This window comes from Pantherophis guttatus, chromosome 9, assembly GCF_059756535.1.
Source record: "Pantherophis guttatus breed Tessera chromosome 9, ASM5975653v1, whole genome shotgun sequence".
NCBI classification, from domain to species: domain Eukaryota; kingdom Metazoa; phylum Chordata; class Lepidosauria; order Squamata; family Colubridae; genus Pantherophis; species Pantherophis guttatus.
The window spans coordinates 1,419,753-1,433,282 of NC_142071.1; the positions used below are offsets into that span (position 1 = coordinate 1,419,753).

Below are 13,530 nucleotides of genomic sequence, written 5' to 3' on the forward strand. Positions count from 1 at the left end.
CCCCAGTCATAAAAGAGACACTTGCTTCAGGCAGAACTAAGAACTGGAAACACTCCTCCGGTTTATTATTACTATAAACCATGGATGGAAAAACAAAGTCTCCTTTGCATGAAGGAAGCTTGCAAGGCACGCTGATCTGATCTCCCATGCCGTCTTAGCAAACGAGGCTCTGACCAGTATAAGAAGGTTCGTTTCTGATGCTGGATTGCTATTGTTGCATACTGGATGAGGGCTACGTAGGAATGTGATTTGAGTCTTGAGGGAAGAAAAGGTATCCTCAGGTTTTAAACATGCTGTTACTGAATAAAGCAGAAGCTCAGCGAATTTACAATATCTGTGAATAAGATGGACTGGATTGGATTGGATTGGATTGGATTGGATTGGATTGGATTGGATTGGATTGGACGGGATGGGACGGGATGGGATGGGATGGGACGGGATGGGATGGGATGGGATGGAAAATATGGAATAGACTAGACTAGACTAGACTAGTCTAGACTAGACTAGACTAGACTAGACTAGACTAGAAAATATGGAATGGAATACATGGAATAGAATAAAATAGAAAATATGGAATAGAATAGAATACATGAAATAGAATAGAATTAGAATAGGCTCAAGGTTGACTCAGCCTTCCATCCTTTCTAAGGTAGGTAAAATGAGGACCCAGATTGTGGGGGCAATAAGCTGACTTGTTATAAAATATACAAAAGGATGAAGGCTATTGCTTAGCGCATTGTAAGCCGCCCTGAGTCTCCGGAGAAGGGCGGCATATAAATCAAATTAAAAAAAAAAAAAGAATTAGAAGGGAAGAGAAGGGAAGGGAATTCTTTATTGGCCAAGTGTGATTGGACACACAAGGAATTTGTCTCAGGTGCAGAAGCTCTCAGTGTACATACAAGCAACAAGTGGTGAATCATGATCGTAATGATAAAATAATTAAAATGATAGAAAGTACTGTATAAGCAATTGTAGGAGAATGGGAGAAAAGGGTGGGGAATGGTTAGAAGGGTCAGGAGGTAAAGTAAACTACTGCACAGAGAATCTATCCCAGAGCGCTATATCTCAAAGGACAGAAAATCCATTGTTATGTAACCGTTTTATTTTAAAAAAGGAATGTGCTTAAACAAACAGTGGCTTTTGCAAGGATGAGAGGTGAGGTGCAGAGTAAAAAGCTGTTAAGCACGATACACATAATCCACTGGGTTATTTGTTGCTATCTAATGTTCTGAGAAGTCCCTAAGAGAAACATCTCCCCCACCCCCACCCCAAAAAGCCCGCTCTATCCAGCTTAAACCATAAACTAGATTGTCGGCAGACGGTTAAAAGAAGTGGCCTCTAGAGTTGTGCAGCTGGTCCTGCACCGGTGCTGCGATTGCAGCGGTCCTGCCTGCCCCGGGCTGCACCTGCAGAACCAGCCCGATGTTATTTGGCCCCGACGTTATTTGGTCGTGAGTCAGAACAAAGGGAAGATGGGGATCAGCAAGGAAGGCAGCAGAGTTCGTGCCAGTGCAGTTTTCTGCTGACTTAAGGACGGGTGGAGTTGGGAAAGGCCCAGTGAATGTCCCTGGGTGATAATCTAGAGCAGAGGTCCTCAAACTTGGCAGCTTTAAGACTTGTGGACTCCAATTCCCAGAATTCTCCAGCCAGCTATGCTGGCTGGAGAATTCTGGGAGTTGGAGTCCACAAGTCTTAAAGCTGCCAAGTTTGAGGACCTCCGCTTTATTCCTAGAAAGGAACAATCAGAGTGGCTCATGGTTAAGACGCTTGGCTTAAGTCCAGAAGGTCCAGCCTCTCATACATCCTTACCATGGAAAGTCCCTGGGTGATTTGAGGTCAGCCCCCCTCATTCCAGTCTCTTCTATGGCTGATTACTGACAGTTAAAAATGGAAGAAATAGAGTTCTGTTTAGTACCTGAAGCCTTTTTTGAAGACAGGAGCAAAAGTGCTCAAAGTGTAACCCCCTCTTTTCTCTTTAAGGTAATGATAAACCGTTCTTTCAACCCTTAACATGAGCATTATAGTCAGTATTCATAAGGAAAAAAAGCAGGAATGACACAATGCTTTTAACAGTTGGGAGTAATACAGACGATATTCACATTTCATTTGCTATGAAGTTAAACTTGATGGCGAAGAGGAACTAATATAACAGCCTGAGACGTTTAGAGTTATAGGAAGACAACGATAGTTAATAAGTACAGCAATAAAAAGCAAAATCTTAATTTATGTTGAATAGAACTGCCTCGTGTTACGTTGCCTGTGCTCGGTCCATGTTGTTTCCCAGGCCAGTTGTTCAAACCCTCAACATCTGAAACTTAGTTCTGAGGTTTGATGCAGATGAAGCCTCTCGGTTAAGGTGGGTGGGCAGAAACTCTTTCTGACTTGTGGGATAACAACAAGCTCTGTAGCAGCAGCGCTTTGCATGTGTGTGGCAGAATAAAAATCCGTAATCATGATGCCGTTGCTTTGAAATCAGCAATTAAATCTGCATAGCTTGTAATTTGCATTAATTATGGCATAGACCCTGTGTAATTGCACTCTCGAGAGGCAATATGAAATCCTTACTGAATTAAAGATGTCTTGAGGTACTTATATGGAGAGACTGAACAACTGTGTTTTTCCAGAAAAAATGATTTTGGACTCTTGACTGCATACATTGAGAGTACATAGTAAACTCATTGATAATATAGCATTAGAGCATTTTAAAAATAAGGACTATTTGGCATACATAAGAAAATAACATTTCCAGAAAGTGGTGTATGCATTTTTTTTTTTTTAATTTGATTTATATGCCGCCCTTCTCCGGAGACTCAGGGCGGCTTACAATGTGCTAAGCAATAGCCTTCATACTTTTGTATATTTATACAAAGTCAGCTTATTGCCCCCACAATCCGGGTCCTCAATTTACCTACCTTAGAAAGGATGGAAGGCTGAGTCAACCTTGAGCCTGGGGAGATTCGAACTCACAGTAATTGCAGACATATATACTGTGTGCCAGCCAGCCTTATTTTAAAAAACAGTAATAGAAGTTGTCCGGTTAGCATAATTCCTTTACATAACTTTCCTCTGTATCAAAAGAGAAATTTGGGGGGAAATTGAAGTATAGGAAATGTAGGTTACCAAACTTAACTTTAGTTTGATGTCCTCATGCGTCTATTTTTGCCCAAACACTTTCACCCACACTTTTGTTCAAAAGTGCTTGCTATAAGAAGGGAGGGAAATTTTGAGAATGTAGAGAAATATAAAAGAAATTTTCCCTAGGGCATTCTTTTAAATCTTCATGCATCTTGGTCTTTGTATATATATATATCACTGTGCAATGTTATTTTCTTCCCATCCTGGATTTTTCCCCAAACTACTTGTGTGTGTTTTTTCCATCATATTTTCACTGTTACGTCTAAAGTGCTATTTCTGTGCTGCTTCTGAATGAAGTCAAATCAACATACTTCGCCTCTTGATCCTAGCAATAGGCAGCGATTGTATGTTACTTAGTCTGGCTTCCCATAGCCAAGTCAGTTAATTTTGACTTCCTGGTTGTGGCAGACGGGTCCATTTGTGGCTTATTCAAGAAAATATCCAATCCAAACTGTCAGGATTAAGTCGGAGACCTGCCAAAGGCTTTTCATTCCAGGATTCCCATTTTACAGCCTGTGCTAACATCTAGTATAATTTGCTTGGTCCCTGCAGAGCCATCCCTGGCACTGAAATGTGTGGAAAAGCACCTCGTCGTAAGCTTGCTGCTCTGGCCTTTCTTCTCTTTAATGCCATGTCAGAAAAAAATAATTCAAGCCAGCCTCTGTATCAAGGATCAGTTCAGCAGGTACCTCTGTTGTAATTGATGAAGATAGAAACATAGCAGGAGAAACTGCTTGTATTCCCTTGCACGCAGCTGCTTCTGACAGCATCTTAAGACATGGCTAGGACGCCAGTGGCATAGATGCTTCCTTTCATCGTGATCTTACTGAATCTTATGACATTTCTTCCAGCTGTTCATTTGATACACTGCATTTCTCTGAAATTAGCAACAGAGCCTTTGCTGGAATGATTCCCATTCTGCAGAAATGGATGTTAACCTTTTTACGGAGTTGGCATAATTCTTCCCGAGTTTTCTCTGATATGTAACTTTATTTTTCAGGGCACATGACATAACTTGTTCATAACTTGTTTGTACAATTTTTTTTTAAACAGCTACTTTAATACTTAGAAAATGTTATAGTTATGTCAGAGGTTTATACAATACCATGTGACCATGTGGTGATTTTTGGTATTTTTAAGTCATTGTGTAATATAAAACACTTACTTCTGATTGGATACAGTTATACAATATCTAAAACTTAAATTCCTCCATCATTGTTCTCTTGCCATAAAAGAGTTCAACAGCTGGCAGGAACTGATAGGAAGCAGATGATTTTTTTTTTTTTGCATAAATCATATCCATGCTAGTATCTTAAGGTAAGATAATTTATTGAATGAAATATATAACTAATATGGAGGAAGTGCTCAATTAGTAAGATGCCAACAGCAGTTTATATGTAGCAATGCTAAATTTTGATATTAAAAATATTTTATACATTGAATCTTCATAACTGGAAAAAGACTTTTTGATTAAGATTGTCAGTGTACTTTAGCATTTTGAGATGAATCAGTATCATATATATATATATATTTATAAATACCTTGTAAGATTCTTGTAATGACATAGCTTTACAGATCAGAACAATCTCTGATTTTAAAAATCTGCTTTGGCAAATTTTTCAGCCTCAGCTTTGCTATCCATATTACGGGATTTATTTATTAGATTTCAATGCTGGTTTTCTTTCCAGAGCTAATAGTGACAAATGTAAGGACATCCTCCTCTGGTTTCTCCCTACAACACTTCAGGAAGTAGCTTGGGCTGAGAAAGAATCCCCAGGAAGCTTCTGTGGCTGTCAGGGGACTTGAACCTGTGCTAGGTCCACTGTGCCATAGCGATTCTCCTACTGGTATTAAATATTAAAGTTAACCATTAATGGGTAGGACATGTTTTGGAGGTTCTGAATCATCTTTGTCTGCCCTGCCAGATTGCAGCTTCCATAATCTTAAGAAAGCGCGACGTCTTTGAGTAGGACTGAGGAAACTCAAGGTCAGATCTACCGTCAGGCATAGAAACCCACGGGGTGGTTTTGGGACAGTCGCTCTCTCTCAACTTAAGCCAGCGCACAGGGCTGCTGTCATGGGGATCAAAGGGAAAAAGGATCCCCAGGAAAATTGCCTTGAGCTGCAGGAAGGGCGAAGGATCTAAATGTAAAAAAATAAATCAGATAGCACTCATTGAGGAACCGTGCATCCGGCAGAGGAAGTACTTAGGTGAACTGAAACGGACAGAAAATGAAGACTGACTAACTGATGCGGGAAATTTGAAGTACGATGCCAAGAACAGTTGAGGAAAAAAAGAGAATAGGAAGATTTGAACATAGGACAGGGAAGATTTACAATATAACAAAGGGGCAAAATTAAAAAAAAAAGATTCTTTTGATAGTTGATTGATCACCTCATCTGGGATATTGTTATAGTGAGCCATTACAGAATTCTGATTCCTGGAATGTTGCTTGGTTTAAGGGACCATTTTCAATGTCTTTGCATTGGAGTGAAATGGTTTCATACAGCTTACATAAGTGATATTTTTCCACCAGTGAGTCCTGATTTGATCTCCTGCTCCTCCGTTTGGGAGTAAGTTTCTGTCTTGTGTTCTGGACTGATCCTGACCTCTCAGGGTTCTTGATGCACAGTCAACAGTGGAAGGGGGCCTGTTGATTTGGAGACCCTCTCGGTAAATTCCTGGTTTGGGACATTCACATAATATTCTTTTGGATGTCATATTCAGTCTGTATTTCTGTTTAAGAAGACCTTTGAATTGCAAGTCAGTTAATCTTTCCCTTTTGTTTTAGTAAAGTCATGACAAATCATGCAGATTACTTGGCAGTTTAATTGCATTTGAATAGTTTGTTTTGCTAATGTTTTTAATAACTAGCTTAAGGGCAGAATGTAAAAATACTTACCACAAACAAGCACATATAAAGCCACTGACAAGCTACATAGGAATGTCCCCTTAAAGATGGCATAGGTAGAGAATACCCTATTTAAAAAAGGTGAAGCAATGAAGGAATTTAAAAAAACCCAGAAGGAAATAAACATCCACAGGGAATATTTCATTATTCTTCGAATTAATAGCGTAAACATATTACCTGAGGTTCGGACTGTCATAGCTGAATCAGGGGCCACTGGTAAAAAAGAAACCCATTTTCCTGATTTTACAAATCAGAAGTAGACTGTTGAAATTGAAAATCACATCAGAATAGTTTTAATGGGAGCCCCTGCCCTTCCTTTTCTTTTCACTTGTATGACTCTCTTGGAACAAAAGGGGCACTGGTGCATTCTGGAGAAGATTGGGACAAATCACAGAACACAGACAGAACAGCTGGGAAAAATGGGGTGAGGTGGGGTTAGCGTAAGCCCCTCTTTCTGTTTTCTACCTGAGTAGTGCAAATGGTTCCTGTAGTCATTTGCACTACTCAGGTGGCCCTGAGGACACAGATAAACCTCCCAAGTGTCTCAACGACCCTCTAAAAGGATGCAAAGGACCAGCTGTCTGCAAGGAATATAAACCCTTCCATTCCCCACCATCTAGTCAGAGCTGAAGAAGCTTCTTGGAGGAGAAGTGAAACGTCTTCAAAGAAAAAACAAGAAAAGTCCAGCTGCCTCTTGGAGGGTGGGTGGGGAAAGCACCTTTGGGACAACCTGGATGATGGAAGAATCGCCATAGAAATCAAGGTGGTCTCTTTTTGTCCAGGTCCCATCATTATCTTTTTGGATTGTGGCTTCTCGCATGTTCCTCAGACCAATCGTGCCTGCCCTTCCAGGAAAAAAAAATCAACTCCGGATTATTGTAAGACTTCCGTCAGTTGTCTTGCCCTCCTCAGCCAGTGGGAAAGCAGAGGGAACGGAATCTGAACGTTGATCTCAGAGAATATAAGAAAAAGCATTTCAAACAGACTCCATCTTAATTAGTTTACTATAAACAAGGCTGAGAAATTATTCTTATTGAGGTCAATATTCTATATAACCCAGATTAGTGTTAGAATTATCTTCCTTCTTGCTTCTTCGGGCTTGACAAGACAGTGCTGTCCTTTTTTTTTTTTTTTAATGGAAAATCTGAGGCTCCGAAATCCCCTCTTTTGACAGTTAACCTTGATAGGAAATTTTGTTGTAACCATCTCTGCACCGGGACCGAAAGGACAATTTGGGTTGACCAACGTTCCAAGTTTCAACTCTTCGAAGTAATCATTTTGGGAGAAAATGAAAGACTTTTTGGTTGTGCAGAATTAAGTTCTGGCAGTCTTTTCATCCTGCGCAAATTATCTGCTTGGCTTGTTCAGAATACTTCAGAGGGCTTTTGTTTTGCTAATCGGGACATTCTGTGAAGACCTTTCAAACGGAATCTGGTTTGTTGGCCAAGCTAAACCTCTTTTGAAACTGATGCCGGTTTTTCTTAACCTCTTTGCTTGCTCTGCTGGCAGCCACCTCGGTTTTATTACGTTAATCCCAACTGTTTTCTGTCCCCCTTTCCCTCCCATCTCTTCTCATGCAAAAAATTGGGAGGATAATGTTCCGGATTATTATTATTTTTTTTTTGCTAACGGTTCAGTAAAATTAAATCCCTAAGCTAGATGTTTCTATGGTTGCACAAACTTTCTGCTATTTTAGAAACAAGAAGTAAAAGTTAACCTTGTCCACATGAATTTCTATTAGAACTGTCCTAGGGGGTGACAATTCAGTTGGAGTGATTCTATTGTGAGAACTTAATGGTATCCCTTACTGTAGGGCTTCACAATTTGCAAATCTGTAAGCTGACCAACAGTGAAATTCCAGGCTTGAGAGAGGTGCTCCTTGCTGTGTGAACTCAACATGTGGCTTTGGGAAAAAAGGTCTCTGTGTATGTGTGGGTTGGTGGGGGGCACCAAGATCCCAAAAGTTGGCACAGTCCCAAGATATTGGGGGGGGGCTCACTCATTCTCTTAGCTGCCATGTGATTTCTTTACTTTTGGCCTGGTGTGTAAACTTGTGATTTACTCGGTTGTTTCACTAGTGAAAGTCTTTTTAAAATAGCGTGCGATGAGCTTTGTCATTATGACTAAGCAGATACTTGAATCACATTTTTTCCTCTTTGCGTTCCCATGAAGGGCTGCTCTGACTTTGCAGAACAAACATTATGTATTATAGAAGGAGCATTTCCTAACTACTTTCTGCCTGTTTCTTGCTTCTAAATGTGCCTTTTAGTCTTTCTAGGTATTTGGTTTTTTTTTTTTTTGGAAGAAGGGAAAGTACATTCTTAGTTTGCTAAAGAATTTGTGTGAGCTTGTCTAGGGATTTATTTCTAATTGCAGGGCTATTCACTGTTTTTTTTTTTTCTGTTGGAAAGTTACCTGAAAGTGCCATGGACTAATTTTCCAATTTCTCCAAATAAACAGGTTTATTCTCTTGATTGCCTTTTATAATAAATCACCCTTATTGTGTTTTTTTAAATGGAACATTTTTTTCCCCTTGCTCTTTTTGGCTTCGTGATTTGTTCTGACCTGTACTCCTGCTTTTGTTAGCTGCTTTCACTTCATCTATCTTTCGGATGGAATTTCAGAACAAGTAATAGATTTTTAATAGTCATTGTTCCCCGTCGGAGGGAAACGAAGCATGGGGCTGATTTGGTATGACTGGCTGCTTCAGCTGGGCGAAAGGGCAAAGTCTTGCAACCAAAGGATGAGAAATCAATTCTTGATTGAACTGCTGTTTTATGACAGGAGATACTTATGTACCCTTAAGAAGATTAAAATTGTATACGTAGAGTTCTGTCTAGCCTTTATGGCAGTGTTTCTCAACCTTGGAAGCTTGAAGATGGGTGGACTTCAACTCCCAGATTCTCAACCCCTTCCAAGGTTGAGAAACACTGCTTTATGGGTTTCTGATCTGATCTAATCCTCAGAACTCTCATTCCCTGATTTCTTCATACTGAACTATTAATCTGAAAACGAATTCATTAACTTGAACCAAGGCCCAAGCCTCACTCAGGCTGAGGCTTGGGTGGGGACAGGGCATTTTGGGCAAGGATGGCCTTGGCTTGTGGACTTGCCAGCCACTGTTTCAGAGGTAGAAGGGTGAGCTCTGCCCCTTTATAGAAAAAGTCTGCGACGCCCACACCCACTTTAACGAGGAGTCACAATACATCATGTGATGCTGCCATGACGACATGAGTTTGACACCCCTGCCTTATAGATATCTACCGTATCAGTTGAAAACAACTTGATGGCACAATCAAGTTGTCAATATCAATCAATTGGTATCACCAAAATAATTTGGGAGGACATTGCCATTAACTAACCTTATGGAAGGAAACCTTAATAATTGAATGACATTCATGATGTAAGTCATCAATTACAGGACCTTACTCATGGTGAGGGTTGTGAAATGCTTGCAAATGTCTTTTCATCTTTTTTCATTTCTAGGGACCATAAAGGGACAGAAGGTGTGCAGGACCTAAGGCTAAAGGACCCCGATACGGCTCTTCTCTGGTGCTTTCCTTCTTACGGAACACTCCGCGTCTGCCCATATACCTTAGTCACCAATTCAGTTTTCTGACTATTTTGGAAAGCCATGGGGATTGGCAAAAACACTACTTCAAAATCCGTAGAAACTGGAAACCCAGCAGAGGCCAAGTATGAGGATGAAGCCAAGCACACTGCTTTCTTTACGTTGCCAGTAAGTTCATGTTTAGAAATTTGTTTTTTAGTAGTATTGTGAGGCCGGTGTGTCACAATACTACTAAATCTCTAGTAGTCTTCCTTAGAAGTCATATTGGGTTAAGCACTAATTCTCCAAGAAGTGAGTCATGGAAATACATTTTTACATGGCAGGCTTTTGAGTTCAGCATAGAGAAGTAGTGTCTTGTGATGTGCTTCTCACTGATGTCACAATCCCTTTCTGACAGGTGCTTCCTCTGCAAGCTTTTGATTGCTGTGTTCTGAAGGAGGACAGTGTTATAAAAGCTGTCTGGGTAAATCAGATCTGTTGAAGGCCAGAGCCGAGTGTATTTTTGAGCAAAAGGACTTAAAAGGAACAGCCATTCCAAGCTTATAAAATGAATTTGACAACGGCTTATGAATGACTTATTTTGTTCAGAAAACTGATGCAATAGGGTTGGCTAATTGGATGGCTCAAGTGACCATACTCTTATCTCTCTGAATGCATTAAATGAGATTAAAAAGATTGCTTTCAGCTATCCCCAAGGATGTTACAAAGCTTCTTTGAAGGACTACAATTCATTGAAGGTCATTTGAGTCCTGGTTGCTGCACCACAGATTATCCTAGAGATGGCAATGATACAGAAATGCACTACTCAGATCCTTGAGGGAATAGAGCAGCTAAAAATGGCAAGGATATAAATGTGTAAATTTATGCATTGTGTTTAAGAATTTAAAATAAAGCACTTGCATAATATAAAATCTAAGGTAATGCAATAAAAAAACCCCATACTTTGGTACATGAGGTTCATGATAAAAAGAATCTAAGTTTACTATAGATACATATCTGCATATTTAGTACTTTATATATAATTAAAAAACAATACATTATATTGGAATTATTTCTTTATTTGCCAAATTTAGAATCTACGTTATAATTGTAGTTGTAGAGCAATTGTTTCTCTAAATATATTTTTTACAATAACAAACATCTTGATTTTAAGAATCCCTATTCTGTTAACTTTGGATGCAACGGACAAAATCTAATTCTTCACTCCAAATAACAGAAAAGTTCAGACACTTTGCCTGTAATTTTGGAAAATTTGCATTATCGGATTTTTATTTTTGACTTGACACTTCTCATTGCCAACTAGTCAGTGGATTCAAACATTTTCTGTACTTTACGTTGTTCTGTGTTTTGGTTTAAAAATATTATTAATATTCTGTTATACAAGATTGTATTATATACTCTGTAATTATTTTAGAGTATTACTATTAATTATTATAATTATTTTTTTAGGCTGTAATAAGTGGAGGAGCAACCTCAAGTGGCGATCAAGATACAGAAGACACAGAACTTATGGCAATCTATACCACAGAAAATGGAATTGCAGAAAAGGTATCTTAAAAAGTAGATGAACCCTAACATCTTGATACAAATGAACTGTTTTAATTAATTTGGATGTTTGCTCAAATTTGGCTGCTAACAATGCCTTGTGGAGTTCTTCAGTAGTTCAAACTGATTTTTGTTGAACAGAATCATTAAAGGAGGGCCAACATTAATATTCTAAGGCTACATGGCCGTAATAAGGAAGAGCTTGAAGACTCGAGATGCTGATTGTTGAATGCAGTAAAATTAAGTTTGGAGATAAAAATAGAGGAAGGCACTCCCAATCTTTTCTCAACCAGGGAAAGTTAAAAAAAACCCACCCATTTCTATAAGGTTGCAGGCTCTGATAAAGTACAGAAGAAAGTGAATCAGAATCTTTTGGCTGATAATAATGAAAAACAAAGCTGACACATTTTCACCCTTGCTTATTGTAAAAAGGACGTCTGTCGTATCATTGGTTCTGTGGGAAAATATCCAGTAATGGGGAGCCTCCTTATCACAGGAAGACTACCCACAAACTTTTATCAAGTAGATGAAGCTAATGCAAACGAAAGCTGCTTCTGCCCTTGGGCCCCAGTAAAGCATGAATCACAAGATTGCTGCTGGGGCAGATTGGATGCCAGCAGTGCCCTTGGCTGGATTCTTCACATTCTGTAATCTCCACCTTGACGGGGGTTATAACAGCTTCAAAGGTTTTTGTCCCTCCTCCCCCTTCAGTTCTGGGATTTATGGGGAAGATTCTTGTCTTCTACAAAAGGCTGCAAGGCCGTGTCTCTTGATGTAGAATCTGTCAACAAAACTTAACCCATAAGTGTACTTTACTGAATGTTTTAAGCCAGTGTTTCTCAACTTCGGCTGCTTGAAGCTTTGCTGGCTGGGGAATTCTGGGAGTTGAAGTCCACGCATCTTCAAGCAGCCAAAGTTGAGAGACACTGATTTAAGCAGCTGGTGCTGTCTAGCCTAAATTTTCCGAAAGGATAAATCTAATATTGCCACATTTAGAATATTGCAAAAGTTCGGAGTATTTCAGGAAAGTGTAGGAAGCAAACAGAAGTTAGAACATTTTGTATCATGGAACTCTTCTGGGAAAGGTATTATATTTCTAAAACCTTTCTCCTATGTTCCTCCCTCCTCCCAATACCTCATTTTTTAAAAGATAAATATGATTAGGATTTTAAATTCTTTTCACAGTTAACAACTGTATACTGTCAGGTATACAGTTACCTGACTTGTATAATTCGACTTATTTAATACCCCGGCTAAGCTGTCATGTAATATGTCAAGAGCCATCATTATTTGACTTTCAAGATCAGATTGCTTCCTATGAGGTTGGCATTAGATGTTTTGTGTTAACATAATTCAATTTCAAGTGGATTGCACACCCCTAATGTGCAAAGTTGTAAATGAAAATTTTCAAGTTGTATAATCTAGGAAACAAGTCTGATGGTTTTTTTTTAAATATTTAAAATAACAAGATTTTTGGATTTATTTTTGAATTAGGAGAAAATATGTTTAGTTCTTTACCTCCGTTCATTTTTCAAATTCTGCTTTGTGTTTTTGATCCTCAGCCAGGTAGAATATCTTGTAGAAGAGCTCTCACTTCCCACACATGACCAGTCTGTCTTCAGCCATAGTCATGATCATCTTAGCTTTGAGAACAGGGAGGGTGCTAAACAGAACTTCTCAAATAAATAAATTTTTAATTAATTTTTTTACAAAGAACAAAAGCTAACAAAGCGCAAAAGGAGCAAAGAAAGAAAGAAAGAAGCAAAAGGAGCAAAGAAGAATAAAAACGACTAGAAAGGTCATCTAATCTAATTCTCCACTTGGTGCAGAAACTTCTGAAGCATTTCAGCAGATGACTTTTCAGTGAACGTACCATTTCGTGAGGCAGCCTATTCCACTCTTTGGCTGGCCTGACCATCAGGAAATGTCTCCAAATAACTAACCTGAACCTGCTTCACTGTCGTTTGAATGCAATTGTCTATGTTCATTCAACTCATTAAGCCCTAAGTCGTGATTTTCAAAGTGCGGTGCCTGTGTCCAGGTCTATTGAGCCAAACCCAAACAGACAGCTCTTTCCTGGGGTCAAGTTCCTCCCAGGTAAAGTTACACCTTGCAGTATAGGTTTTCTATAAGCTCTCTTTTGTGCACATTCTCCTAACTCTTTTGAAAACTTGGTCTTCAGAGGAGGTGAGAAATCTGAGTGTTTGAGTTTAGCTGTTTCTTGTAGGAATCCACTGACATCCGTTGTTTCTTAGGGGCAGGGGTCTCCAACCTTGGCAACTTTACGACTTGTGGACTTCAACCCCCAGAATTCCTCAGCCAGCATGCACTGGCTGAGGAATTCTGGGAGTTGAAGTCCACAAGTCA

The 13,530-nt window shown here is 39.3% G+C and overlaps 1 protein-coding gene across 5 annotated transcripts in view; it reads left to right on the forward strand.

The window, feature by feature from the left end:
- The window catches only part of SLC23A2 (solute carrier family 23 member 2), a 58,929-nt gene that overhangs the window by 16,231 nt on the left and 29,168 nt on the right, over nucleotides 1-13,530 (forward strand). For all 5 annotated transcript variants that reach the window (XM_060683325.2, XM_087875774.1, XM_060683324.2 and 2 more), the window contains 2 exons: nucleotides 9,534-9,786; nucleotides 11,068-11,166. In XM_060683325.2, coding sequence (XP_060539308.2) covers nucleotides 9,682-9,786; nucleotides 11,068-11,166 — 204 coding nt within the window. In that variant the 5' untranslated portion in view covers nucleotides 9,534-9,681. The remainder of the gene's footprint in view (nucleotides 1-9,533; nucleotides 9,787-11,067; nucleotides 11,167-13,530) is intronic.